Raw genomic sequence first — 26,578 nt, 5'->3', positions numbered from 1 at the left:
ATGGTGCACTCAGTCAAGCAAAGCAAAACTGCCAAAAAAGAAGAAAAAAAAAAGAAGAGAAATCCAGTGCCATGAAATCCCTTTACTTCAGCTGTAACATTGGCATTGGAGGATTAATAAATGTTTGTATGCTTGGACTGAAAAGCCCCTTTTTTTTTTCCCCTTTCCCTTTCAGCATATACACAGACAGCATGATCCCAGAAGCCTGTGCAACATGACAGAGCAGTTCCCCTGCTACATTTCATATGTAAAGAAACCCCCCGTGTTCTCCACCAGTGGACTTAAGCATGTACACACGGTGCAGCACGGTGACAGGTAGTGATTCACAACACGCCGGGGTTAGTCAAAGCACAAACTAAACAAAACAGAACAAAAAATAGAGAAAAAAAAAAAGTACAGTATGATGTACTTCAGGTGTTACAGCCCTATGTGAAAGAAATTAAATGACACAATATAATGCTCCAAATATTTAACTACTCTAAGAAACCTGTCAGGAACGTAACCAAAGGCATTTATCCGTATCTCAGCATACTTCCCGGCTGCAATTCACTCTATAATAAACGGCTCTGCTTCAACGGCTGGTGCGATGATTCAGCGAGGGCAGGTATAGATAACACACACAGCTTTAAGAATAGCTGATCTTCAAGTAAAAAAAAAAAAGATGGCTACAGAACTCTTTAGGTCTATAGGTGGCTTACAATCAGCCTGCGAGGGATAAAAAAAAAAAAAAAAACCCTGACTGGAAACAGAAAATCTGAAAAATCTTGACATATCACAGAAAAGTTTTTTTTTTACGCTTGGGAAAGGTGGAAAAGTTTGTTCAACCCATTGATTGTTGCTCCATTAAAAAAACGACTCAAATGTGTAAGTGATTTTCATCGCAGACTAAAATTATAAGCATCTGTGAAGTGTGAAAAAACTGTTGGTATTTGTAGGTCAAACTGTTGCCAAATTCTAGCCACTAGGTCACATCCATCAAGAAATCTGGACACTGCAAAACAAATTATACAGCACAACAGCTGGCACATTAGCTTTGGTTTGATAGTGGCCATATGGCCAGTGGCTAGGGGCTGCCATGACCCGATACACCCCTGGTAAAATTCCCATTACAGAGTGTTCTTCAGAAAGCAAACATCTACAAAACACAACCGTCCTGTGGAGGCTATTAATGCCCGCTAAGCAGCTGACGACAGTTCATCACAGGTTTATTTGAGACATGGCTAACCTGTAACCCAAGCGCTGAGGTGAATGTCGCCCCATCACACCACCATTCACTCATTCACTGCATCAGTCATGTGTTTTAATGGACACACAGGGGAGCAATTGTGTGTCGCCGCTTCAGCCGAGTGGGTATGGATGGGGCTTTGTGGTGAATTCATCCAAGAAGTGGTAAGTAGCACTCCTGGATTAAAAGGTAAAACTTGAATCTCCATTAAATTTCCATGAAATTCCATGTTAGACCATGTTGGTATTAGCCATAACTTATTGGGATGCACAAACTTTTTATTCTCTCCTCATAGAGTACATACGTTTATGTTACCAGCCATTTCTATGGATTGATCTAATACCAGTGCTTCTTTTACTCACATGTAAAATATGTATCCTACTTCCTTAATGGAAATACTTCTTAGTTTATACCTTGTTATTTGAGAATTTCTACTCTTTCTAAGGTTACATAACTTCTGATGGTATTGTCAATACATCGACTTGGAAGAGTGTGCAGGATGTGATGATTAAACACATACAAATGAGCTCAGCACAGTCCATTCCAGTATTTACTGTAGATCAGTCACATTTGGTCAATACCAAATCAACTAAATGAAGTCAATGTCGAGGGCAGGACTTGTTCTATAAAGTCGACAAATGGTGGAGCTTTTAAAAGGACAATAATGGTGGTTTGAAGCATGAGAGAGCTGAGTCGATTATAAGAGAATAAGTGAAAAATGTCAGTCAGTGTCAAGATTAGGTCTGGGTTGAAAAACCTCCTCAACTTCCAGTCAGTTTTCACTAAGGGAAAAACTTTTGAACTCTGTCATTAGTGATTCAATCTTCCGAGATCGACTAAAAACCATACATTGTTGTTTAATAGTTAGCCCTGAGAGATTCAACACGGCTTCAAAATGAGAGTCGTGAGAGGAGGACATGAGCGGCGCGCCACTGTTGTCTTCTTCTAATGAACAAAGAGGGCAAGCTGTGCTCACAGCACCCACTGCTGGACAACCTATTAATTACTTTGAATTACCTGAGGGTGTTTGGAGGCTGGATATATTGAACTTGAACAGGTTTTTTTTGTGTTCAAGTTTGAATGATCACCTATGACTATATTGTAAATCTGCACTATAATTAACTTTTTAATGGAAACATTAATATATTTAAACATTCACCCAGTTAGAGAGATCCACATTTTAGACAATTTGCAGCATTAGTTCTGTGGAAATCACTTTCATAACCAGGCAAAATTGGAACATAAATATAATAAATTGAATTGAGACACTGAAAATCGGAAAATATATTGGTTTACAGCCGCAATACCCACCCCTAGTCATATATTCCAAAGATTTGCAATAACAATATTCATCACACTATTAAAAAGATATAAAAGAGAACAATGTCTTATAAATACTAATTAGTTCTGCATGTATTACCACAAGGATGCAGCGGCAAGTGTTTGTTTAATGCATCCTTGAATGCATCATCAGCAGTGTTTTGTATTGTGTAATGTGTAAGTGCTGGAATGTCTGAGGTTAAAAGAATATACCTCTAAACTCAACGTGCTGAGATCCAGCAGCAGTCTGTATCAATTTGTTTCATTTACTCTTTAAAACGTTGCTTTTCTGATTAAATATCAGGAGAAATGTGTGTATACACAAAGCAAAAGTGGCATTTAAATAAGCAAATGAAGCCAATGACCCATCATTTGTGCTAGACTTGCTACGAGAGTGGGGATCTGCATTTCCACATGACGGGTGGAGGCAGCGCAGCCATCGGCCACTATCGGAGCGAGGGTCCACCATTGCCAATAGGTGGCCAAATGTCCTATCAATCATCGAATCGGCTAAAAAGATTTATCAGCCAATCTCTGAAAGAACAGGTCAAGATGGACGGGCAGCTTTGAGGGGAGCAAATTCCCCAAGAAGAGAGAATAAAAGAAGTGCACAGCAGAGGAAAAAATTGTATGGTTGTGACAACATACAAGGCTGTTGATGGACACACTGGCAGAGGCAGAGACTGCCCCTGTGACATTGCAACAATGGGACAGTCTCTTGCAAAGGTTGACGAGTTGGACACTTGTATCACTAGGATCAATAATTCTCATATATATTATTGTTTTCATGTGAACATGGGGATACAAACACTCAGTGCAGATTAATAATCAGTCCACTATGTACATTTGTGATCCTGCATATCTTACAACACATGCATATGGTGATTGCCGCTGGCTCCAGGTAATATTTGAATTAAGCACTCACTCTCGAAGTGCGTAATTACCCGTCAACATAAATAACAATGTACGAATTAAAATGAACTAATTAACACCGAGTGCACATGCTGAAATATTAGGCCTGTATGCTGACCTGCGGACACGGAATACTTGCACATACAATGTCACACTATTGCTGTATATGTATATTTTCAACACTTAATAGAACCGCGATTGGCTCTGTTTCATTCCTGATAGGTATTTCTATCGTACATATTTTACAGCAACTTCAAACTTCATTACAAAAAAACTGAGAATTAAGAACATATTCATTTATATTTGATGGCCTTTCACGGCTCACCTTTTAGCGACTCGCTGATCTAAATTGCATGCACATGCATGCTCGTGGTCTACTATTTGTTTATGCAACCCCCTGAGAAGCTCATGTTCTAAAGTGTCTGTCACCTCAGAGGAGGCTAGTTTACATAGACGCGATCCAGCCTTCTGGATAAAGACAAAAAAAGATATACTTTAAATGATGGTTTAGAACAAACAGGTATATTTTCTCAGTCCACAGAGTCATATGTTATAAACCACTGCCAGCCGGAGAGACATTTCTTAATTTCACTTAGCACAGCTCGCACATCTACACCAGTGTGTTCAAAACCCTTTAACGCTTCTAGTCAATTCTGTGGTGTGCATATTGCGACATTATGTTCCATTGTAATTAGTCATTACCTCGGCTTGGCTTAAAAACAACCCATTTGTTTTCCTGCCTTAGGTGACCATGAAGGTGGGAAAAGTGGGCACTAAATGCAGGCCATAAAACTATTGTGAAATAAAAGAATACATTAAGAGCAGAAGAGCAAAATGGAACAGTTTTCTTCTGACAGCTTGTCCCCTCTCTAAACATATTCAGAATGGACCGCACATGCTGTAAGGCTTTGCAACAACCTATTGAAGAAATACAACATGGCATTTGGAAAATGGTTTTCAGGGAATGGGGCTGTTTTCCTGTTTAGCGGCTTGCCCACACTCAACAACGCAGCAACATCTGAACTCCACAAGCCACCCCCATATCACTCAACGGTTTCATGGCAAACAATGGTATTTCTTTTATGCACCAGCATGAATGAGTGCTCCAGCGAGAGCTGGGCTTCTGCATGATGATTGGAGGAACTGTCCGAAAGGCGGAACCAGTTTTCGACTGACAGCTCCACGACAGCGCAGCCTTTTCTGCCTCAGTCCTGTGTGGATTTTGTGAGGGAAGTCTTTAGACAAACAGCTGGTCGTTGACTTGGCGATACAGACCATTTTCATTAGTACATATACACTGTAAATAAAAACGCTATTATAGCATTTCAGTTTTACATAATTGTTGGGTTTCCTTGTTGTCGTTTGCAGAATTTATGTATAAATAACTGGGCCTGAAATTAGCTTCTCCTGTTTTAAAGACCAGCAACCGCCACTGATAACTGCACATATTATTGGCACTCTAATACGTGTTTTTTGCTAAGTTGGTGGAGTAAATGGCTCATTGCTGCAGTTAAAACCACCGTTACTTCATCGGCTAAGCCCTAAGCATGTGTAGTGCAGCAGTGAAACAGTGCTTGTTGCACCTCGTTCCCTTGTTCAAAGAAACGTAAGTTCATATCATATTACGGCTGCACGATACATCGCAGTCGGCTCGCCGCTCATGCAGTGCTGCCACTAAATACACCTCTGTTAAATGATGAGATTTTAGACATTTCCTTGCTAAATGTTGATTAACCCATGTTTTCCGGGTTGTTAAGTCTTTTTAACTGATGTACAGTTTTGGCATTGTTCAGTTTGATTCTTGTGCCTCTCTCTGTGATAAGACTCTGACCAATCAGTGGACGGCAGTCTGGCACCTGAGCAGGTACTAAAAAAGGTATCAGGTGCCAGGTACTATCGCTCATGGAAAAGCAAAATAACCGAGTCGAGCTAGTGGAAATACGCCATATAAGCAATACAACAGCAATAACAAACAATAAACAATAATACAATAAAACAATAATAACAATAAGCCCATTATGCAGGGCCATGTTCAGGGTCTAAAGATTAGCACTTTACTTGAATGACTAATTGAGTGTTTCTAATCTTTAGTTCACGAGTGCAAGAAACACGATTTGTGCGGCCCTGTATCATATCATCCGTATCATCAAAAAAAAAAAAAAACATACCAATTTTTCAGTTAATACCAGAATACCCCCCAGCACTACAGTGCAGTATAGACCTGTAAAAACACCTACTACCTGCTGTACCTGAAGCCAGGAAGCTTTGATCAAAGCTACACTTTCTGCCTCCTGACATTTAAACCAACAAGCTTACATTCTCTTTCATCAGCTACAGGCTCAAAATACAACCAATGCTGTCAACTGAAACTTAGTTCACACTACATGATTTCTAGCCCCGATAACGTGCTCACCGCCGAGTTTCGCAAGCCTCTGCTAATTGCCCCTAATTGGCCTCGTCGGCAGTCGCTAAGTGTGAAATATTTAAAGGCAGGGCCCGCAGAGACTGCCGATGCCTCCCCGATGCATCACAGACCCCGATCTCATTTCGAGCATGCTGGAAATTTGATCTGCGGTTAAAACTCAAGAAGGCATACCACAGCATTTCTTCAAGGAGAAGACGAGAAAGAAAAACAAATTTAAATCACAAGATCGCAGACGCTACCACAGGAGTCCATTCTCATGTTGTGTTTTTGCGACCACATGTTTTTTTATGATATATCAGTGAAATTAAACTACAACGAAAGACGTAGTATGCTGTCACTATTCGTTCATGTCGTGTGAACTTTGCGGAAAGAGATTTTATTCTCAAGCTCTTGTGCTTAAAGATGGAGACATTTCTAGAGAGAGGAGGCGAGTGCAGCATGAGCAGAGAGTGAAGGTGTTAAAGTTGCTTTATTATTCCTTCATTCAGTTACACCATATAAGGATCTCTCTATATAGTTATTGTTTAATTGTTACATTGTTACATTGTTTATATACTATCTTTAGATAGTATGTGCATATCTATGTGTGTATCATATTGGAGTATACTGTATAAACTATATGTTTTAGAGCACGGGCAATTAAAGTTTTCCTAATTATTTCTTGTTGCTGAACCAAACTCGCAACATAGATTCATATTCCCATAACACAAAACCCCACAGCACAAGCACATTCATATTTCATACACATTCACACACCTGTCTGCTCAAATAAAGGGCATTAAAGGAGAGAAGATGTATGCATCTGTGTTCAACCAACACACCTGGAGTGGAGAAGGATACAGAACTAAAGCTAAATACTGTAAGTACTACAGTCCTCAGTACATATAGTCCTTGGGAATATATGACCACGCAAATTATTGTTCGATTTGCTCTGGGCATTTTGTAAAACTGATTTGACTGAAATGACTCACCAATAAGTGGTTAGATAGATATAAGCAGGAAAAGCAGCTATTATCCATTCAATTATTTCACCCAGCACTGAAACGACACAACACAGTTGCACAAAAGTGAAATATCTACTGAACCAAGATCACATACCTTTCACAATAAGGTTGAGGAGCTTTGGCCGTGGGTTGCGCTCACTCTGAATGGAACACGTGTACTGGCCGTCGTCAGTTACATCCACTCTCTGTATCTGAAGGCTGTACTCGTGTTTGTCACCAACACTTGACACAATGGACACTCGAGGGTCCACGGACCACTTGTCGTTCCCTGCGAATATGATGCTCGAGCGGTTCAGCCAGGCTCCTTTTGAGATCCCGTCCAATAGGTAGCACCTAGAATGACAGGAGACACCTTGTTAGATGTGGGGAAATGCTTGCTTTCAGGGGGGGGGGGTTTGCTGTCTAAATGACATTTTAAAGCCTGAGCAGATTTGTCTCTCTCCCAGGGCTTATATTATCATGAGCATATGGTCCAAGGGAAGTATACATTTTAGGGATATACAGCTCAGCAATTTGAGAATATGACACGACTTAATTCTAAACCTTATATGACAAATCTTTTGGTAAAGGTGCACCGTAGTGTGTCACTATAAACAAATATCTGTTACAGTCACGCCATTGTCAAATGACTTCAGACGATGCTGATAAAGCTGATCATTTCCACACGACTCTCTCTGTCTTTTCTCGGTATAGCTGTGTTTTGTTGTCGTGTTTGTGGAGACACGGAGTGGTGTGTTTTACATCGGGGCAAACAGTAGGAAGCATAGCAGGTACACTGGAAAAGTGAGATGGCAGCAAACTTAAAGGTTAAGGTATTATCCCCAGGTCTCTGAAACATGTGTGAGGCAGGGAGATACTGAAACAAATGTTGAAAGAGAACAGCTGGACTATGGAACTAGAGTTGTTCTTTTAGAGAGCTCTGCAGGCTCACCTGTGGTGTGGGGTCAGTCTAGGTCTGTCGTGACACAGTGGTAGTGTTTTGGCGACAGAAGTTACACACTGGAGCTGGTCCAACTCAGAGCAGTTCGTATTAATCAGCTAATAAAATCAATGTGCCTCCTTGTATGGCTACTGCAGAGTAACAATCAGGCAACTGTATGTGTGTCAAGTTTCATATTATTCCAATAAGTTGACTTCCCAGTGGCCATGAATTACTTTTGCACTATGAAGGATTTGAACAAAGGATAAAAGAGACCAACGTTGCAAATTAAATACAGCACATTTTCCTCTGTAAACACATGGTAATTTGTCTTCTTTTAACCTCACAATTACAACTCCCCAACTGTTTTGCACATCGCTTTTCAACATGAGCATTACTGGAAATCCGTAAAAAAAAACAACTAAAACATTCTCAAACATCCCTGACTCGGAGTACATTGCATTCTAGGACTAGACCCACAATTTCCCTTAGAAAGCTAACCTCACAGAAGTGTTTGGACAAAAGACATCACATTATATTCAGTGACAAATACTGTAATAATGAGAAGGAAAAGAGGCAAATCAAGTTTGGCTGTCTCACTGTTGTAGACATGCCATGCTGACAGCCAACACCAAAGCCACTGAGGAAATCAGCCTGGCACAAACCACAAAGCTCTTTACCCTCCATGCCAAGAAAGTGTCTGTCAGGAAAGTGGGTAGGGGACAATGGCATAGTCCAAACTGGTCTTCCCTAGAGAGAACATACTGCCCACGAGACATTGTGACAAATTAGTGGCAAACAATGGAGAAAAAAAACAAGTCCAGGTATTCTGATAAGCCCACACAAAAGGAACAGTTAGTTACCTGAGCCATGATGTTACGCTTGTTTGCTTTTTTTTCGTCAATAAAGCTAAAATACATTTGATCTTAGAATTTCAGGGAGCAAGTAACGTTTCTTCAAACACTAATCCAAACGTCCTACTGAGCATTAAGAAACTCTGGTACAATGACCCTGTATGCAATCCATAGGATTGTATTCAACACATTTTGAATACTCTTACTACCGGTGAGAGAAAAAGCTTTGAAGTGATCCTCTATGATTGCAGGCCTTAAGCAAGAAATAATTTAACACACATTTGTGGCACTGCTGAGTGTGACACTTTAAGTCCTGAGCGTTAATGCACCCGTGGGCAGCTACATCACAACCACCGTTGTGATGTAGCTGCAAATTGCAAGACTTTTTTTTTCCTTTTCGTTATATACTGTACCACTTGTAAAACAAGGTAACTGTAAATCCAGGTCCTACGTGGAGTAGGACTGTTAATGCTGTTAATGTCTCAAAGAACTGTCCCTTCAAACATAGGTTTAAAAGGGGATTTGTTTCTGAAATTGTTCAGAGGTTGTGATTAGTTTGAATACATGCCAGTTAGAATCCACTTCAGTGGGATTTTTATAAATCGACTTTATTTCAAAAGGTTCCAAATCACATATGCGGCATGATTGTGATGGTCTGTTCCAAATACTCACGACTGCTGCTCTTTGGGGGGAAACAGCAACGTTTCAAGGATAAATTAGGGATTAGGAAGTATCACTTAAACATAAAGACAAGTCTAAGACATAAACACAAGTCTGAAAACCTGATCTGCATGAAGTGGGGCCTTTCTTTTTATTTACAATATTACATACAGATGAGAACAGATGTCCCTGGCACACATAGATATTTATGAGCCAGCTTCCAGAGGCCGAGGTCAAGTTCAAATGTATTTATATAGCACGTTTAAAAACAAGGATTTAAATCACATTGTCTCTTCCCCGTCAGCATATGTGTTGCTGCAATTCTACCTTTGGGGGGGAGAAAAGGTTTAATCTTCCATAGTAGCCTCATTTGGGGGAAAACATGCTTTTATCGGTTTGTCCATTTGAAAAGCATCAATATTTTTTGACTTCAAAGAAATTAAATCTCAACTCAATTCCGAACTTGTTAGATGTTAGAGGAAAGTAGATCTGAACATCATCAGCAAAACAATGAAAAATACCTTATTTTCAAGGTAGATCCCAATGGCAACATACAAAGGGAAAAAAAGAGAGGGCCTAAAACGTTGCCTTGTGGGACCCCACAGCCTAAAGGGGCTAACAAGTACGATTGAAACCATTTCAGAACAGTGTCTTCCAAGCCCACACAGCACTCAAGGCTTGAGACAAGAATTTGATGGTCTTGACAGTATTAAATGCTGCAGTTAAATCTAAAAGTACCAGCACAGCAGCGTTTCCAGAGTCAGCAAAGTTCATTAATACATAACATAAAATGCTTTTTCTGTACTTTGATGTGATTAAAAAACAGACTGAAATGTTACTAAAATGGCATTACATTCCAAGTAAGATTGAAGTTGCCAATGCACACAACTTTTTTCTACAACATAAAAGGAAGCTTAGAAACAGGTCTAAAGTTAGAGAGAATGGAGGGATCTACTGTTAATTGTGCATCTTAATGAGTGCATGTTTAAAATCACTTCAGACACAGCCACAGATTTGATGGTGGAAATTTAAAAAAAAATAAGGTAAATAATCTCATTAGCACTGAAGTGAGAAAAGTCAACCACACTAGGAAGCAAAGAGTCATTGAAAAAAACTGAAAACTGCAATTCTAATTGTGGATTAAATGCGTGCCAGTGACGCCTTTCATGTGTGGGGACAGACACCGACTGTGCGATTAAAAGAGTTTAGAGTTTGTAAAAAGTCCTTGACGAGCGGTTTGGAGGGACAGCACACGTGAATATTAAAATCACCAACAATTAAAAAACGATAACATTTTAGGACGCTATCCAACACAAAGTTTGAGAAGTCCAGAATAAATTCCTTGTTGAATTTAAGATGAAACTCCAACTCCTGTTGATAAGTGCCAGGCTAATAGTGAGTTCCTTGCTTTCTGGCAATGTTGCCAGTTTCAGTTGCCGTTGGTTTGCTTTATTTAAAGCACGTCGGTGGACCCGAGGTCACCAGAGAGGAGAAGCCTCCACCGGTGTGTACAGCCGGCTCACAGGTAAGGACTGGACCTTGTTGCCCTGTTTCCTTGGGTGTTTCCTATGGTCACCGGCATTGGGAAAGGTGGTACAGTAATACCAGTACGGCCGACAGAAACAAAGGAGGAGGACAGAGTTTATTTGATAACCCAGATCTCACTTTAACTTGAGCTGCTCAGATACTAAGAAGTGATTTGTGATCATAAACCAGCAGAGGAGAGACATTTTGACAGCAAACAGAGAAAATCAAGGCAAACAATAAGCCGAAAAAGCCTAACAGACGGCTCACCGTGCACAATACTGGCGCCAACTTCCAACCTCCCCACGGAGAGTTGATGTGTGTTGGTGTGATGTTGGTGTTGCTCCACCAAAGCAGGGGGGTGCTTGCTATTTGCAGAATAGTACAAGTACATTCTACATTGTACAAAATGGGCTTGCATCTGCGACATGCTGCTGCTGCTGTGACTGGCACTGTCATATGATATGGTGGGAAACCTTACATGCAGGGTGCATGTTAGGGTTAATAAGGCTACGACGGTGTTTATTCTGAATCAACAGAAATAAACGTGGCAATCGACTGCTCAGAAAAATGAAATGTTAATTGGCTTACTTGACTACTTAAAATAATTATTAGTTGCAGCACTAGTTTCCTGCATTGCACCCCCCTTTTTCCATTTGGTGCAATATATGATTTAATTATGATGAGAGTGTTCCTGTCTGAATTATGCATTTTCATTCGTACAAAGTGGACTGGTCTGGTCTAAAATACCCAATGCAGTGAGTCTCAGGCCCAAAACCCTGAAGACGAGATCACGCAAGGGCCCAAATAAGAGCAACAGGAAATTAGAAACATTTTGTCATTTCAGTTTTTAACAAAACATAAAATCATCAGTGCTTTGAATGTTTTATCAAAGAGCCATCATTGTGTTGTTCATTATTTTAACTGATGATTGAACAAGGGGAGTTTTAACTCTGTTCCAAGTGCTCCATCTGTGAGTCACGTAACTTTGTCTTTGGTAAAAAAAAAAATACATCAAAATCAATGGGACTTACCTAAGGGAGCACTAAATTGCTCAACCTGCTTTATAGCTCAGTTTCACAGTAACATTTATTTCACTTTAAATCCGTTATCACTCTGTTTGGTTTCACTAAACAGAAAGGGTTGTCATCAATGGTATAATTTAGCTGGACTTTTGCCCTGCCAGTCACGCTTACAGATAGACACAGATCGGAGGAAAAGTCGGCAGAGTGATGTTTTCAGTGGTAACAAACCACTTAAAATATTTTGTTCATCTTGTTATTTTATTGATTATTGCTTTGATCTGAGGAGGATCTTCCTCAGGTGGATCCACACGCAACTGAAATGTCCTCAATAAAGTTGTATTTTTTTATTCCCACAATGGGAAATGTGAAGGTGTCCTTTTGCACTTTGTGTTTTGCTGGAAGTGGTGAAGTTCAACATATGGCACTTTAAAACAAAGCAATTAGCATTTCTATGTGTTATCCCAATTAAACATGTAATACATACATGTTAGAAACAATACACATCTAGGTAGTATGTTCGTGGTAACTCATGATGTATTGTTCCAACACACATTCAATCTAAAACACAGTATTTCCCCAAACTGTTCAGCCCTATTTTATGAGGATATTTCCCATTGAAAACATCCCACAGCCTACATTACTTTAGACAACCTTGAATAAAACACTACAATGACAGCCGCATCATTCTTCTGCCATCTCCCATGTCCATTTCATCAGTCAAGCCAACCAGCAAAAAAAAAGTGACATCACAACGAGCATGACCTTTGCTGTTACCGGGTCCATATTCCCTAGGACACGGACATAAAAGCAAAGCTGAGGTAATTATTCCGCATACTTCAGAGCAATCACTCTGAATCACCTTTGGGAGTTAAAACTTGTGCTAATTGATACTTTTATTTATCCCTGCTTCAGATAAGTAACTGCAGAAGCACAAGGCTCATTATCAGGGGTTTTTTTTTTGTCTCAAAAATAAGAGATTTTAACAAACCCAAGTGATTATGTGTGGAAAAAGGAATGTGATTAGCTGGTGTTGCAAGTGCTTCATGTGAATGGAGAGTGATGACGCACCATTAATTACAGTATGGCAGATGGAAAAAAAGTGGCTAAGATTACAACCCATTCACTCATTGAAGCTCATTGATTGGAGGCCATAACACTGGGCATGATTCTGACCCAGATTCCTTGGCTTTATAAAACTGGTTTCTATTGTATGTTCCTCAAATGTGAATATTCCTCCTGGTACTCACCTAGTGTTGATATTGATACAATATTTGAGTGTTTCATAGTTTGGTCGTCACATTCAGCAGTGTGGGATCATCTGTAGTCTGAAAATGATTATGTTCGAGATAGACATAAGATAGATACACACAGGATGTTTCAATGCTACGCCATGTATCGCTAATGTTTGACATAACTCTGTTTAAAAGAGAATCCACTCAGTCAAGTAGTTCATATATATTTCAGGCCAAGTTAATTGCCAATATGCCACGTTGAATATTTTTCACATTAAAGTCAATTTAAACTAAGCCTACAACCACCCTAAAGGTAAGTTGGCCAGCACTGACATAATAACCTTCCTGATAGTGGGACGAATAAAGGTGTACCTTAACTTAGCTTATCTTATCACCCAATAAATTGAAATCGTTGAAATAAACCCAAATTAATCCATTCATAGTTTTCTCATCAAATAATTTAAAAAAGACTTATAATTAATTAAATAAGATTAGATCATGAGATTAGGTTTTGTTAAAAGCCCAACATATTTAATTTACTATGAGAGATGCATGTTAGAACCTGAGGGAAAATATTTAACATTTTGGCTCTACTTTAGAATAAAAATTAAGATTAACATTTCCGTTGCATTCATTTTTCACCAAGATCTTGAATTGATGATGCGAGAGTCGGACCACTGCGCCAAGCCTTCTCCAGCACATCCCAAAGATTCTCAATGGGGCTAAGGTCTGGACTCTGTGGTGACTAATCCATGTGTGAAAATAATGTCTCATGCTCCCTGAACCACTCTTTCACAATTTGAGCCCAATGAATCCTGGCATTCTCATCTTGGAATATGCCCGTACCATCAGGGAAGAAAAAAAATCCATTGACGGAATAATCTGGTCATTCAGTATATTTAGGTAGTCAGCTGACCTCATTCTTTGGGCACATAATGTTGCTGAACCTAGACCTGACCAACTGCAGCAAACCCCAGATCACAACACTGCCCCCACAGACGTGTACAGTATTATCCAACAGGAGGCTCTTACCTATTTGCTGTTGTTGCCATACCAACATGGAGTAACAATAGCTATCATGAGTTTAAAACACTGAATTGAAAACACTTGCTATCAACAATAAATGGTCATTGCATAGTCGATGTATGCCATGTTTGTAAACACCTGTGTACCTCTTTTGTGTCTTGTATTTTGTTGAGAGAGACGAGGAGCGAGGCAAAAAGAAGAAAATCCATTTCCAATCACAACTCGTCTGACACTTGATTGCATCTAACATTTAAATACAAACAGCAAACACTCAACGCGTAAAGCTATCGGAGGAACGAACTCTGTATCACCAGTGTCTCAATGACAGTTAGTCACTGAAGTCTGAATTAAACTGAGGAGACCGCCTGGCATGTTTGGTTTTCCTGTCTGTGTTGAACTAGGGAAAGTGAGAATGTCAGCGATGCACTCACTGTAGTGGAACGTCTGCTTTAAGACAACGCTTTCGTGTTCCTGTAAAAAGTAGCACCCACTTGAATAAAGCAAGTGTTTTCAAGAGCATAATGACAGTGTGTTTGCAGACATAAAAATGAATGAGGAAAGCCCTTAATGATGAAGCGTGGGATGGATATTTAATTCCATTTTAGCCATTTCACACATTAAGAGCAATGCTGTGATGATGACTCTGCCTGCACCGTGGGCTCTACAACCTTTACAACTCAAGGTCCCGTATACCCCCCGAGTTTTGCAATTGATAAATCTTCAAATGAAAACACATTTCTCTTTCATTGACTGGATGTTGAGGCACCAGTGAAAGAAAATAAGGCGTGGAAACCTCTCAGTGGGTCAAGGCTACTTCACGTTTTTGTTAGAAAATGGTAGTTTTTAGGTAGAACATGTGTAAGTCTGTGTAAGTGATCTTGTAATATCGCTTCTATATGTGAATAACATGGGGTGATAGAAAATATAATTTTCTCAAATAGCAATATCACAAGTTTAATATGCCGCATAACACAAATTCAATTGCTGCAACAGTTTATTACAGCTCTGTTATGGTAGAATGAAAATAAAAAAAATCAACTAAATGCATAGGTGGAAATCCATAACGATGAATGTTTAAAAAACCACTTTGCACTAAGGCAACATACAGTAGTAAAAGCTTCTTTTGAGTACTGCCCTTAGGACCCTGAAATATGTATGTATGTCATTTGTTTTGAGCATCAAATACTGGAATGGCAATAAAAGTAAAAGACTGCTATTATATTGCTATTATATTGTAATCACTTCTTAACTGTGATGATTTGATGTTTTCTGTGTGTTATCCTTAGTGTGTGTACCTCCCTGTGTATGTTAATGCAGCTAAAATAATGGACTAAATTGCTTCCACCAGAGTGTTGTTCACACTCTGACATCAATGCTGCTGCTACCTGTACAGGATCACCTTGCCTTGTCCATCTTTGGGTCCCCTCAAGGTGCATCTACCCCCCCCCACCCCTGCCAGTGCATACAAATGTTACCCATGCTCACATGGCCTTGGTTGAATGGTTTTGTCTTGTTTCACATGCATGGCAGCAGCTGGGTCAAAACACTCCACACTATACGGTTTCTTGTTTCTCTGGTTTCAAACCGCAAAGAAACGCAGGAGTTTAAAAGCTACCTGAGTGTCGCATAACACAGACCCCGGTATACTCGCACATCAGGCTCCTGTAGTATCTGACGGTACAAGTCTGGATGCTGGGAATAAGATGCAATCCTACCAGGGCCTTAACCGTTAAGTTTTACCACCAGATCATCCTTACAAATACATTATGTATTATTTCCATTGAGTGGAACGGTTTGGTTTGGTACACTACGGTTCGTATTTTTATTGCAATTACATTAGGAAGAGTACCAAAATAACCAGCCCCATCCTTTTCATTTTTGGCACCCTTCCAGAGTAAAATGATACAGGGTGGAGCTTGGACTTGGATTGGGGCGATATGTCACTCCCCTTTTGTTTCCACAGTCTATTCCAAGGGTAGGCAACCTTTGGCACTCGTACCACAGGTGGCACTCTGCGGCATAAACACTGTGTTACTCACTTTATGTGTGTCCTGATTTCATGGGTTTGAGTGACAGCTCCCACTGCAGCATTGTAGCCGTGGCAGATACAGGCTTTAAGACAAGGTACTGTAGTCTCAGTTTTGGTTTGGCCTATCTTCCCAGACAGAGCAATATGTTTATTAAACACAGTGGTTTTTTTTAAGATGTTTTTTTCTTAAAATTAGTATTATTAAGCTTGAGCAGATACAGCACTGAGATGTGCTCTATGAATGGAATACAATTCCAGGTATATTGGAAATGTTTTGGTTTTTCTGTGGCATAATTTAACTTTGTGTTATTGTTGATAATGGCACACGAGATGAGAAGAAAATTTCAAACTGGCACTCCATGTCACAAAGGTTGCCGACCCCTGGTCAGAAGAACAGACAAACTCATTTAAAATACATGGCTCTTAATATATAATGGATGTGTTGTGGACATATAAAGCAGAAAACAATCAGAGGGCCATCTCTCATTCAGTTTGAAGGCATGCTACTTGCACCTTGTTGGATAATCATTATAATGGTGGATTTGCCAAAGTCGTAAGAAAGAATGCTCCTCCACATTACCCACATCACATTTGCATAGCAACACACTGACGGGCACTCAGATGGGCCCAAGAACATTTGCTATTTTAACAACGGAAGGGAATATGACAACTGTGTTGATCGGAATCTAGCAAAGACCCTTCTGTTGTGCTTAGTACTGCTCTGCTGAAAGGGATATGAAAGACATACTGTAAGAGTTCTTGTTCTAAACACAATGAAAAGAGAAGAAATGTCATGTTTATACAAATAACTAAGATGGTAAGTGGATATGTTAGCCTTAACTACAGCACTTACAATGTAAGCTCACAGAGAAAGACACACATATCTCACTTTACATATAACTACACTGAAAAAAAAAACGGTTGTACTTTTGAGTGTAACATCATCTAACAAGCTCTGTTTGAATTTTGCAAGTATGTGATGTTTTTGTGTTTCTAACTGTGTGTTTTTTAATGTTTTATGATGGGCAAGTTCTTCAAGAGAAGCTTTAAAACATAAACTTGCAGAGACTAACGGGTCGATAAACAAAGGCTGTCTTGAGGGCGAATCATGTTTGTCCTGTTTGATGGTCAACTTTGACCAGGCTTACATTCACACAACTTTTCTAAAAAAAAAAACATCAAAACTGAAGACAAAGCACCCAATCAAACCTGATTTATTGGTCAACAGTTCTCATTTGAACTCCCACTAGCAATGACTTACAGTGATAAATGAATGAATGAGTGTGTATTTCTCTCCTGAAACTGAAGCAAGCCGCAACACTAAGACACATTTTAAATCACATCAGTTATTGTAGCTCGCTCCGGGTGTCGCGCAGTGAAAAACAGGCTCAGTTTACCTAAGTGAACAGCACAATACACTTCATCATTTAAAAAAAAAAAAAAAACGGAAAAAGTAATATGACCTACAGTAACTCGGATTCCAGGTAAGTGTGAGCGACGTGATGTTATCCTCCATTATGTGCTCAATATCCAGGCAGATGAGCCACGAATGAGTATTGATGCCTTTCAACAATGTTTTCTGAGATCATCCTTCTTTCTACAATGAAATTTGAAGAAATGCTGTTGAAAATAGACACATACAAAGGTAACTCCATTAAATCACCAGTTGTGTGTAGAGAACTTGGAGTTTGCCTGTGTTTTCTTATTTTCTTCTTTCACTGTTAAAGACGTTTCTAAGACACAACCTTCGGGGGGTGGGCGTGAAGCTTACACCTGCCACCCGGAGTTTCTCAGACTTAGGCTTCAAACCCATCTGCCCACAGTACTACAGAGATGTTGAGCGCCTAAAGGGCTGCAATGATGTAGTTATCCACATTCCCAATTGGTTCTTATGAGTTGTGACTCAACTACCAGTGGTGAGTTATAAGTGTTGCTAACAACTATGGTCAGTACCAGTTCCACATTGTCTTCAGTCCAAGAAATGCCTGCTCTTAGTTTTCAGGCATATGAGGAATTCTCTGCAACGGTGCAGCCAACATCAAACCTTCTAAATGGTTATGTGACATGCATTCTCATGTGTTAGTATTAGAGTGGTTATTTTGATCAGAAGCTCAAATATCTGTTTGAGCTTTTGGTTGGGGTGTGGGGTTAAAGTACATCAGACTGTCTAAAGTAATTACAACATTGTCCAGCAATGGGCGCAGGGAGCATGGCTCGGCCTCAAATCAAATCTGAATCTAACAGAAAAACAAGACTTATTTTGCTGTTAAAAGGAGGACACAAGCAAACTAAACCTTCCAGAACAGACTATCGCGACACCAAAACATCTGAAAAGTGGCATGTGGAAGTATTTTGGGTACTGCACTGGAGATTAGACCTTAAAAATGAACAAAGCTGTGGAATCAGCAGTTGGCTTAGCTGTAAGCTCCACCCAAGTGAAGCAGCAGAAGACGCATCGCAAAAGAAAAACTTGTCAATATGGATGTAGCCATAGTTGTGTCCCAGAGGGCTATAACTAATGACTATTTCATTAGTCGACTAGTCATCGACTATTGTAACGACTTGTACATTACATTAGGGCTGTCACTTTTTCCACAAAATAAGTACTACCCTAACTACTAAATTAGTCTCGACGAGTTTTGCCATCAAATATTACTCGACTTGTCGTTGCAGCCCTGGTGTCCCCATGACTTCAGGGGAAATTGCATTGATTTACACCTATTTAATGAAGATGTCTAATGTCTAATGTTCACTTCTACCATGGAGACTGTTTTTTTCTCCTAAAAATGTGTAAAACACAGAGGCCACAGCAAATTGGACAGCCCATAATCATGCAATAGGCACTTTCCCACAGGAGTGTGTAGAGCTGGTCTTTGTACTTGTAAGATAAAAAAACTGCCTAATTATGTTTTGTTTCTTATTCACTGCTTTTTAATCCTTCACTCACACTCAATTAATTATCTATCTTGATCCACCGCCACTGCTTTTGCCCGCTCTCCTCTTCTCTGTCAATGCCTCTTGAAGGGGACAGCTCCGAGGAGTGTGTTAACTCTTCACACCCTGCATAGTATACCTCCAAAGACTCCAGCTGGAGAACTATTGTGTGTTAGTATGTTTTCACCACATCGCTAACATGACATGAGGCGAGAGAAACTAACGTTCACTGCTTTGTCCCTTTAGACTTCATGTCAGGTGACTGTAATTGCAGAGATCGCAGACAATGAGTCTCCCAAATCAAATTACCCTCTGCTTCAAAACCAATATCTCAACACTGTATACAGCCACAGTGCTGCGGTTCCAGCATGAGGAGGGACACTTAAGTAAATGCTTTCTAGGAAAAGTAATAAAAAATCATTCTCACAAAAAGGCACTTTTGGGTCATCTTTGAAACGTAGCTGCAGTTGAGAGAAAACAGTCAGAGGCATTCACAGCTGCATGTTTGTGCACTTGATTATTAATGCACCGATTGAAATGACTGACTGGCATTTGGCATTTACGATGAATGTGTCTGTGTCTCTTATGCAACTAAGAGAGAGGGGATTAGACGCAATAGCTGGGAAAGAGAGGAAATTATTAATATGGCAGAAAAAATTAAATAGGTTTGCGGTGCATATTAAAGACCTAGAAATCAAATTGTGGCAAACAGTGGGTGGTTGACAAACTGCAGATGAGCACACTGGAGTTCAGGATGCTGTAATATTGCCTGGTCCCCGGGAACCTTTTAATTATGCTCCATTTCATTTCAAATGTCGTATTAAGTGTGGACAAAAAACAGTGCAGTAGAAAACCTATTAGTCCTTTGTGACTGAGGCCATTCATCAAGAGATCTTCTCTTTGTTTTTTTTTTCCTTTTTGCATTGCACATTTATTTTGACAATTAATCATTCAATTGTCCACCAGAAATGGTTCAAAAATGCTTTGCTGCATGAAGATTATACGTACAGCTACTTTTATTATGATATATGATAAGGTAATGAACGAAGAAACAAGAAAATGTATGCCAGTTTCGTGTTTGCTTACTTCCACATACTCACTTTCTTTAAAATTAATAACCGGATAACTAAACTAATCCTTTAGTTTCATCAATGCAGAGGGCAACAGAGTAATGACCATACGCATGTTTACAGTGTAATGCATATGCTTCAGAGTAATGTAGGGCAACACAACAACACCCACCTGCTCCTTTACAATCAGATTAATAGAAAAGCTGGTCAGACAACAAAGGCTTCTTCACTTGGTCGGTCTGAATGTGACTAATCTGTGATTATAAAAGAAAGCCGATATGGATATGACAATATTTTTCCCTTTCAGATCATTAGAAAAACTAAATGGTTCCACAAATGTCTGCATTTTTTTTTTTGCCGGAAGCCAAGAAACAAAAAAATGTTTATAATGTCCTTTCTTGTGAATTGTGTGAGTGTTGCTGTTTTACCGACATCGTACAGCTTCTCGTGACATTTTAAAGCATGGCGTGCACTTTTAAACATCTGCTTTCTGGAATATGGAGCTCTCTTTGCACTGCGTATGTCTGATACTGGCATGGACTGTGCTGAGAACCCTCGCAGGGACATCTGTCTTCCAAAGCCATCTGTACCTAGGTCTTCCTAATTCTATCAATCCCCCACCCCCCCCGCCACCCCCCACCCCATCAACCTTTCAATACACACATTGGCACATATTGTACATGCTTTCAGTGTTAAGAGTCATAATCATCTTCAACTCAGCTACAGACCCTCACATCAGTTAAAAATGACTAATGTGATTTATTAGGTGACTATGAGGTTACTACTGACAAAAACAATTACCATGTTCAAAATAATGAAAAGAGCAGGAAAGGTAATTTAAGTATAATAGTCATAGTAATCTGTAATCAGTGTCTCAATCTATGTTTTTAGGACCGATGTTTTATGGCAGTTCAAAGTATCAATCATGAAGCATTACTGTGTTCTTCTTTTCAGCTTCTCTTACTCGTGTCCATCCTTTTCCCTTGTTCCTCAAGAGAATGGATCCTTATTCTAAGGCTGTCGTCTACCTTGCTTGTGCTCTGAAGTGTGCATGTAAGGTGATTCCTTTCATCATTACGCGCCTGGATGGCTAATCTCCAGCCGGACTTTTTACCCACACCACTCACCTGCCCAACTGACAGATCAGGTTTGGCAGAGTGCCAGGGAGAGCGGGGGAAGTGGAGTCAGAGGAATAGGTCACGACTGAGTGTGTGGTTGAGTCACTCACCACCTGCTAGCCTGGGACCACTGGGGCTTACAGATGAGTTTACAGTCCTCAATAACAGACCGAGTTAGATCAGACAAATCCCCAACAAGCTTGTTTGTGTGGTGTCTACAATGTGTGAGCCCTAGAATGTGTGAAGACTTCACTTTAAGTCATTTTAAATGTCATTGCAAATGACATGCCTCCCCCACACCTTCACTTGAGTTGTGATACATATGTTACCTGCCACCAGCAAAGTGTTTGTGGATCCGTCGAACAACTACTTAATTTCTCGCTGATACAATTGTCACTTATCTGATTCTCGTTCACCATAAAAGTATTTAAAATTCTGACTGTTTAAAGCACAAAAGGGAACGCAACTAATTCTTAAGTGATCTATTTTATCCCTTCATCTATATTGGTTTTTACATATCTCTTTTTGTACATAATGTATTCCTACTTGATGTTAGTCCTCCCTTATTATGTGGCTATACATTATCTGCTACAATGGTGTGGAATCTGGTGCTGCAATATCATAAGTTGACATGACAACTGGAAACTGTGCCCACTTCCATCATAGTGGATTACCAAGAATGAGCAAACGCACTGGTGATGCCAAAAACGCAGCTCTGGCATCTTTATAGCCAATAGCAGCAAGTGAAACAGTGAGTAAGCCTTTTGAACACAGAGATAAGCATTGACATTTGGTATAAATCCAATGCCAAATGGTACCATACTTAAAAGAAGTAAGCCTTTTTTCATCTACAAAAAAAGCATTTTTCTTACATATACACATATTTGTACACTAGGGTTCTAGCGAGCTCGACGAAGGTGCATGAATGCACAGGTTTCGAGTGAAAGAGCGCAGTCAGGTAATCACTTATGATAATGGCTGCTTATTAAAGTGTACATTTCAAGTGTAAGAGTAAGAACCTGGTTTTGTCATAAGCTAAAATGCACAACTGTGTCACATATGCTACAAATCCAACACTTCCTGTTTCTGTTTCAAAGTAAAAAGCACTCTAATGTGTCGCTCTATACCTTTTTTTTCTAAACAAGCCTTTTATTGTTGTTTATTGTTTAATTAATTTACACTTTTTTAGTCCCTAAGATTATTTTTATATGTCTGTGAAGGTTCTCAGCCAGCCACGTCATAGTCATTTTCAGTACTTAACTGTAGGCAACTGGACATGAGGTAAGTTAAAGATTTTTTTTTTAATTTGTGCATCCAAAGTGCTTTTATCCTTTTGTTTTATAGACCTGTTTTCACCTGTCATTAGAAAAGACAGTATTAATTATACTTAATTTGTTGTTGACTGCACACAGACACTGATGCACATTTGATATATAAAGTATACTGGACTTTAACTACCACCTAGCCAACAACACTTTTTAAACAGTAAATCTGGATTCTAAAGTTTGTGTACAAAATTGTTTATAGTTATATTATATTGTTTTGTTTTGTTTTTGCCACACCATCTATTAACGTACAAGCTCATATTAACGAGTTAAAATATTTATTGTATTGTTTTGTGTGCCTATCAGATCTAAAGGGTGTGTCAAGTCGTAAATGTTTGCACATGACATTGAAAATGTCAATCATCAATATCACGAAAAACAATGACAGTAACAAGGTGGTGTTTGTTATTGCTTTCCTACAGAGCTTTATCCACCGTTTTTGATGTGTTCCATCCATGGCACAAATGAACGATCCTTCATTGTCACAGGACATTGGGGGCCCTGCACAGTCCGATAGGTGAGACCACATTCATCATCCTGACAAAAGGGAAATAAGCAATTGCCACAGCAAGTAACTGGTTTCAGACATCTGCAAATATTGGAATAAATACATGGAGCATAGACGAGGCCCCTTTGGGCAAAGTCATATTCTACTTGGCCTATTTGTGCTTACTTTTTTGCTTTAGGTACAGTCCCTTTTAAATCTGTCTTAAAGTGTTTCACACACATCTGTGCAGTACATTTTCAGTCTGCCCTCCCAGCTTACAGAAAGCATAAAAGAACCGGGTTGTACAGCATGAAGAGTTTCACCATCCTGCTTTTACCATGAAACATTAGGAAACAGTTCATGCAAAACTCCAAGACAAGGTGTTTGAGGGAATGCCTGAAGCCTGTTCTGCAAGCCTGTTCATTATCATAACAGAATTCAGCAGATTTATTAATGCCAGGACATCGTAATGCATCATGTTGAGCGTTGCTATATATTACACAAAAGGAATGTATCAAGAAAATGGCAATCATATTTTGTTCTATGTGTACACCTTTGCTATCCTGTTTGTTTGGGAGACAGAGGGCTGCTGAATACAGAAATCCAATGAATACCCCTCTGCTTAAAATGCAGAGCCTGTGTGTTGGCAGGGACCAAAAAGTCCTTAGTTAAGCTAATCGCCAGTCCATTTGGCAAGGATTTTGCTCAGCTTAAGGTTCATCCCATGAACAGAGTCTCTGATTTGTGCAAGTGATATGACTAAGTCATTTTATTAATAGGGAGAATGCTCTAACAATTCTGCTTTAATCACTGTCAGGTATGCACATGAATGAAGGCATCAGTTAGAGGAAAATACTTTTACAGCAATCCCAGATATCAATGATTTGTGTGTGTGGGCTCTACATGGGTTGACATGAGGACACAGTGAAATGAGTATAAGTAAAGAAGGGTCAGCAGGCTCAAGGTCTAAGCATTACTTCCTAATGGCAGCCAATAGGAGGCATGACATGGTTTGGAGAGGCACTTATTTACCTTAGTCCACCTAGGCTCAGAGCCTGCTGCACTTTACTCAGTGAAGTGGTGGTCAGCAGGGTGAAAAACAATCCAATTCCTCGAGGAGTACCCACAATGGTACACAGATTTAAAGAGGCAGTCATACAATCTAAAACCCTGGCCAGTATGTGCAAGGTAAGCTTGACCACACAATTTAAGTTAAATGATGAATAGATGACAGTTTTAAAGGTTCCTGCTTCCTCACAGGTTTTCTCAGCATTTGCTTGTCGAGTGTTTTGTCTAAAGAGGAAGTGAAGGCACGGTGTTAATGACAGGTTTTGACTTGAAGCTATACAACTTAAGCCGTCATTGAATCGTACTTTTCCCAAAACCTACATTGTCACCTTTGTATGATTTACCTAATAAGAAATAACCTCGTAAGGCATTATTAGTTGGAGCTAAATGAGGGGATTTATTGTCTGGAAATGTTCTGGAAACAAGTACCAGTGTCTGGATTGAGGAAAAAAAACAAGGCAGTGAGTAGTAAGAAAACAAAAGAAAGAACAAATGTTTAACAATTGACAACTATCTTCTGATTTATAACACAATAAAACAATAAGGATAGCACGGCAACAAACACAATTTGGTTTCATTCAATAACCAACCACAGCCATAATCAAGTGTTATTCTACCCCTTAATCTCTTCAATGACAAAACCAATCAAAAGTCTTGGAGAAAATGCCTCCTCTTGCTTAGCACATCCAATCTATTGCAATATGTCACTGAAACATGTTCAGGGGCAATGGAATAGCTCCAAAGGCAGCACCAGATTGGCACAAAAACATATTAATCACCATGATGTTGTTATCTAAAGCCTATTAAATGATGGATTTGGGTCTTATTTCTTTCTGCCAGTGTGCCAGTAGTATATAACAATAGCACAATAATGCATGTTTAAGCGAGCAGGTTCATTAAGCCCATGTAAATTACAGCAGTATACAGGACTTTGGCATCCTGGCAACCAAAATAATAATGGTAAAAAAGAAAACACCCAGCAGAGGATCCATCCCATCCCTTGCGTGTGTATTATTATGCCTCACCAGCTCAAGCTGCTCATTACTGACACTGCACACATTCAAATGAGTCAATAGCAAATGAGCATGGTCACAAACACACAATATGCATGCTGTGGGGTTTGAAGGGATGGACTGGTGATTCCACACAAGACAAACAAACTCACCTCATCAAACACAGACAAGAGAAACAAAACTAAACTGATTTTGTGATTCAGGCTTATCCCTGGTCATGATACATAGGACTGGGATAACAACACTGAAGTGAGCTTTATACACCGAATCTAACTCTTCCAAAAGGGACGGGTAAAATGGCTGATAAGACTATAGCTAAGTCAACTAAGCTCCTAAATTGGATGGTTATAGAAGTGCAGGAATCTAAGTAAGATGTGTGGACTGCGGCCTGTAATCTTTGTGATTTTTCCTTATCAGTTTATGAAACAAGCAATTAGTTGAGGATGGCCGCAAGGTTTACTGAATAACCCCATTAAAAAGAAGAGTGTTAAATAGGAGAGTGCCTGAGGGCAAATGTAATGGGTTTTTCCACTGACATGTTTTCTGTTTGAAGGAAGAGAATGCTTGACTAGTTTGTAATCCAGGCCTTGAAACACATTGAGATGGATAGAAGGTCTTATATTCCTTATTTTCTGAAAACCATACTGAAAACACGCATGCTGATTATTTATTTTATGAAAAACAACTGAAAGCAAGCGTCTTGGAAGCCTGAAGGCAATCCAGCAAACCTCCCGTTTACGGTATCACTGGAGATAACATTTGAAGAGTTATTGCAAGCACTCACCCTATACACTGGAAAGCAAATTATATCAACACCATGAAAATCAGGGCTTAATGGAATCTATTTTTAAACACAGCTTAGCATAGCATGGCTGAACAGAACCCTGGTAGCTTTTTTGCTTCCATCATCCAAGGGCTTGATTTCATGCTGAATGAGGCTCTACAGCACAGATGTCTTTACAGTGACTGTTCCTAGAGGTGCACTGCCCATTACAAGGTACTGTAATACTCCTCAATTTAATAAGAGAGTGCAACTCTCATCCATACACATTCCAAAAATAGCACATTCTTCCTCAAAGATACAGGTATTGATTGCAGAACCCCTTGTTTCTAATCCCGCTCACCGTGCACCAGCAATAAACACATGAAAGCAGCGCTGCAGTATAAAATACACAATGAGGTTGAGCTCATTTCCACCTTTAAATTGCATTTTTGAAAACAGGCCACAATAATGGTAGCAAAAAAAACGTGTTATTCTTTTTAATCTGCTCCACGTGTAACAGCTATAGTGAGTAGTTTTTGCAAATATTGCAAAACACATTCTCCTATTGTTTCACAATTCAACATTTTCACAGACTAACTATAGTAATTACTTAGTGGTTAATGCGTAATCACTGATGCAATCATG

The 26,578-nt window shown here is 39.5% G+C and overlaps 1 protein-coding gene across 1 annotated transcript in view; it reads right to left on the bottom strand.

Annotated features, from left to right (window-relative positions):
• The window catches only part of negr1 (neuronal growth regulator 1), a 136,753-nt gene that overhangs the window by 88,561 nt on the left and 21,614 nt on the right, over positions 1 to 26,578 (bottom strand). Inside the window, exon 2 of the mRNA XM_058638845.1 lies at positions 6,981 to 7,219. Coding sequence (XP_058494828.1) covers positions 6,981 to 7,219 — 239 coding nt within the window. The remainder of the gene's footprint in view (positions 1 to 6,980; positions 7,220 to 26,578) is intronic.

The sequence above is a fragment of the Solea solea genome, chromosome 9 (assembly GCF_958295425.1).
Source record: "Solea solea chromosome 9, fSolSol10.1, whole genome shotgun sequence".
NCBI classification, from domain to species: Eukaryota; Metazoa; Chordata; class Actinopteri; order Pleuronectiformes; family Soleidae; genus Solea; species Solea solea.
This window is presented reverse-complemented; position numbering and strand designations above follow the sequence as displayed.